At 47.8% G+C, this 3721-nt stretch overlaps 1 protein-coding gene across 1 annotated transcript in view; it reads left to right on the top strand.

Moving 5' to 3' along the window:
- The window catches only part of GHSR (growth hormone secretagogue receptor), an 11393-nt gene extending 10242 nt beyond the window's left edge, over positions 1 to 1151 (top strand). Inside the window, exon 2 of the mRNA XM_015415253.1 lies at positions 844 to 1151. Within this exon, the coding sequence (XP_015270739.1) occupies positions 844 to 1151 (308 nt within the window). The remainder of the gene's footprint in view (positions 1 to 843) is intronic.
- The last annotated feature ends 2570 nt before the right edge of the window (positions 1152 to 3721 follow it).

Raw genomic sequence — 3721 nt, 5'->3', positions numbered from 1 at the left:
GCCTGAAACGTTCTTCCCGTTGGTTTTTGAATGTTGTCATTTTAAATGTCTCTTTCTGGCCTTCTTTGTTGTTTTTTAAATTTTGGGGTTGGTATTTTTTTTTTTTTTTTGCTTTGACCTGTTTGACCAAGATGTATTTGAGGCAGTGATGAAGGGAGAACAGACTACATAAATCCCTCTATTGTCAGTACAGAAATTGAAATAGGTTCAGGAATTTCCAGGTGGCCTTGAATAGCTTACGCTTCAGAGTAATAGTCCAGCCAGAAGGGTTATCTAATGCACTATTTTTTTTTTAAATTACTTTTCTCTTTTACTGATAGTAGGCACAGCTATTAACAGGTCCAAATCCAGAGTGTTTTAGCTGGTGTCTTTTGCTCCGGTAGAATGTCATTTTGCCCTGTGAGTTTCATAATTACAAGCACTGCAGAAAATGTGCATTAAAGAGGAGCGTATAGAAAACAAGGGGCTGTTGCGGCACCCTCTCCCTCTCCCTGCGCATTCAGAGTCATGGCTTAGATCTGCCGGCCCATTTCTGATGGCGGAAGAAACCACTTTTGGTAGAGGAGGGGGAGTGATGTCTGTCAGTTCCCACTGCGGATCCACGCTTTGCCCTGGACACATGTTGGTCACAGGGAGAAGAGGCTTGAGAGAGGAAGAAAAGGAGGGGTTTAAGAAAGATGGTGGAAGGGTAAGGGTTAAATATGCCCTCTGGGCCCCCCCCCCCATGCTAGTTTGCGGCTGTTTACACTAGCTCACCCACTCCACCCAGATTCAAGCAGAAGGATATGCCAATCATGTCTAACGTATGTATTTCTCCTTTTTTTCTTGTCCCTCTTTTTCTAGTTGTGGTGGTCTTTGCCTTCGTACTCTGCTGGTTGCCTTTCCACTTAGGACGTTACCTTTTTTCCAAATCCTTCGAGGCCGGATCCTTGGAGATAGCCGTCATCAGCCAGTACTGTAACTTGGTCTCCTTTGTTCTTTTCTACCTGAGCGCCGCCATCAACCCGATCCTGTACAACATCATGTCCAGGAAATACCGGATAGCGGCTTACCGGCTCTTTGGACTCAAGCCGTTCGTGACTAAAAGACTTTCAGAACGCAAGGAGGGTGGCTCTCGCACATGGACAGAATCCAGCATCCGAGCGACATGACAACGGAGGTGGGACTCTTCACCCCGAAAGCCATAAACAAATATTCAGGTGAAAGGATGCTGCATTCTTTCTTTTTTTCATTCTCAGAAATGCCTGGAAATGGAACACAAGGAATGAAAAACAAGCCAAGCAGTGAGGATGTTGGGAAAGAAAATGCAAGCACAGTAACAAACAGCAGAGGTGAAATAACTGCTTTTGGAAGGCATCATTTTGACAGCAGGGATTCTGTAATTAAAGACGCTGGGGAAGGGATCTGGTTTTGCCACAGACAAAAATGCAAATGTGGGAGCTAACAGAACTTGCTTCTGCGCAGGGCTGGTTTTGACCACTAGTCAGATTTAGGAGGCAGCAGTTTTGAGGAAGGACCAACATAAGGGATGTTCCCTGCAGTATATCAGGTGCCATACAAGTACTTCTTGCAAGGATGCGGTGATGCTCCAGGGATCCAAGGAAGGGCTACGAAACCCTATGAGAATACACACTGCTTACTTTCTGTTCCTGTTTGAAAAGTCCCTCCCACCTGAGCGGCAGGACCATAACAAGGGAGGAGGGGCGAGGGCCTTTTATGCCCACCTCTCTTTGGGAAAACTCTTTCTGCCTCACATTGGTCACCCACCACCCAATCAATTTGCTAATCATGCCACATTGGGTGGGGAGGAACCTTAGCATGCAACTGGCAAGGGAACAGGAAATGTGAGCTGTGTGTCTGGGAAAGGAGACGAGGGTTGAGGTTGGAGCATGGGATTGCACCTGCAGCAGACTAGATCCTAGGGGTGTGTGTGTGAAAGTTCAGGAAGCCATGTGGAGAGAAGAGGGGGAATCTAGCTGAATCACTGAGCAGAGAGTGTAAATGAATGGATGACTGAATGAGATCTCACTCAGACTGGACAAGCATGGAGGGGCTGTGGCTCAGTGGTAGAGCATCTGCTTGGCATTCAGAAGGTCCCAGGTTCAATCCCTGATATCTCCAACTGAAAGGACCAGTAAGGAGATGACATGAAAGACCTCTGATGAGATCTGGGAGAAGCACGGCCAGTCTGAGTAGACAGTACTGGGTTAGGAAATACTTGGAGATTTGGGGGTGGAGCTTGAAGAGGGTTGGGTTTGGAGAGGGGAGGGGCCTCGGTATGGTATAATGCCAGAGTCTACCCCAAGGGCGTAGACTTTCCAATTTTCCGGGGGGGGCTGGGGCTGGGCCAGAGGCATTGCTAAGTCATTAAAAGAACTGGGACCCAATGACATCATAGGGAGGAGCTAGTGACATCACAGGCATGGTCATTATCTATGGAGGTGGACCCATGTGGGATTTAGGGATGGGCTCCCCAGAAATTTAGGGAGGCCTGGGAACCGCCCTAGCAATGTCCCTGGGCTGGGCTAACCCCAGGAACAGTTGCCTTCTTAGAACACTGCTTAGAAACTTAGAAAGCCCCACACACACCCCACACTGGAATAAGAACATAATATCAGGCCATACCACATTGCAATAAAGCCCCTACAACTTTATACAGAAATCCTGAGCTTCCCTACCATTTGCCACAACTAGCCCACCACACAAGAAGAAGAAGAAAAGATAGGATTTACACCCCGCCCTTCACTACCCAAGGGAGTCTCAGAGCGGCTTACAAACTCCTTTCCCTTCCCCTCCCCACAACAGACAGACACCCTGTGAGGTGGGTGGGGCTGAGAGAACTCTGACAGAAACTGCTCTTTTTCAAGGACAGCTGTGCCAGAGCTTGTGACTGACCCAAGGTCACATCAGCAGGTGCAAGTGGAGGAGTGGGGAATCAAACCCGGTTCTCCCAGATTAGAGTCCTCACACTTAACCACTACACCAAACCACTACACCAACCAGGATCAAGATTCCTAAGTGGACCAACAGACAGGCATACACTTGTTTGAGAAACTGAGTATTACATTACAACACCTGGAACATTACAGATCAGTAGAGGCAGCACTGCACAGTGGCCATCAAGATCAAAGGGAGGAGAGACCTGTTGTACTATTCAGTTCTTTTTCCCAGTTTTTTTTTTGGGGGGGGAAGGGGGGCGGTACAGGTGCTTCAAGAGGGGTTGATAGAAATGGAGGACAGTTTATGTAGGACTAGGTCTCTCTGGGACCTCTGTCACAGAGTTCACGCTCCTTAGGAAAGTCTACTAGAGTGAGGGGGGGCATTTTGTTTTGGTTTTGTTTCTTGTTCGTTAGAAACTGCAGCCCTTGGAGATGTGGGAGGGGAGTGGATCAGGACCTCAGTGACGTAAAATGCATACAGCCCACTATTCAAAGCAGCCATGTTCTCCAGGAGAACAGATCTCTATTGACTGGAAATCACTCGTACTTCCAGCCAGGAGATCTCCAGGTGCCACCGGGAGGCCGGCAATCTTAATCCCTTGCCTTTCAGAGTCGTTACAGGCGTGGGTAGTTTTATTTTTTAAAAAAAGCAGCAACCCTTACTACAGATTCCAATTTCATATTAAAATGCTTTCCCAATCGAGGCGCTGATTTCTGCCCAGTCTGTTCCCAAGGCCCACCGAATTCCTTCCAACTCTCTGTTGATTTCATGCCAGCGGAAG

This window comes from Gekko japonicus, unplaced genomic scaffold (assembly GCF_001447785.1).
Source record: "Gekko japonicus isolate JY-2015 unplaced genomic scaffold, Gekko_japonicus_V1.1 scaffold320, whole genome shotgun sequence".
Taxonomy (NCBI): Eukaryota; Metazoa; Chordata; class Lepidosauria; order Squamata; family Gekkonidae; genus Gekko; species Gekko japonicus.
The sequence above is the reverse complement of the archived record's forward strand: the minus strand, read 5'-3'. Positions and strand labels throughout refer to the sequence as shown.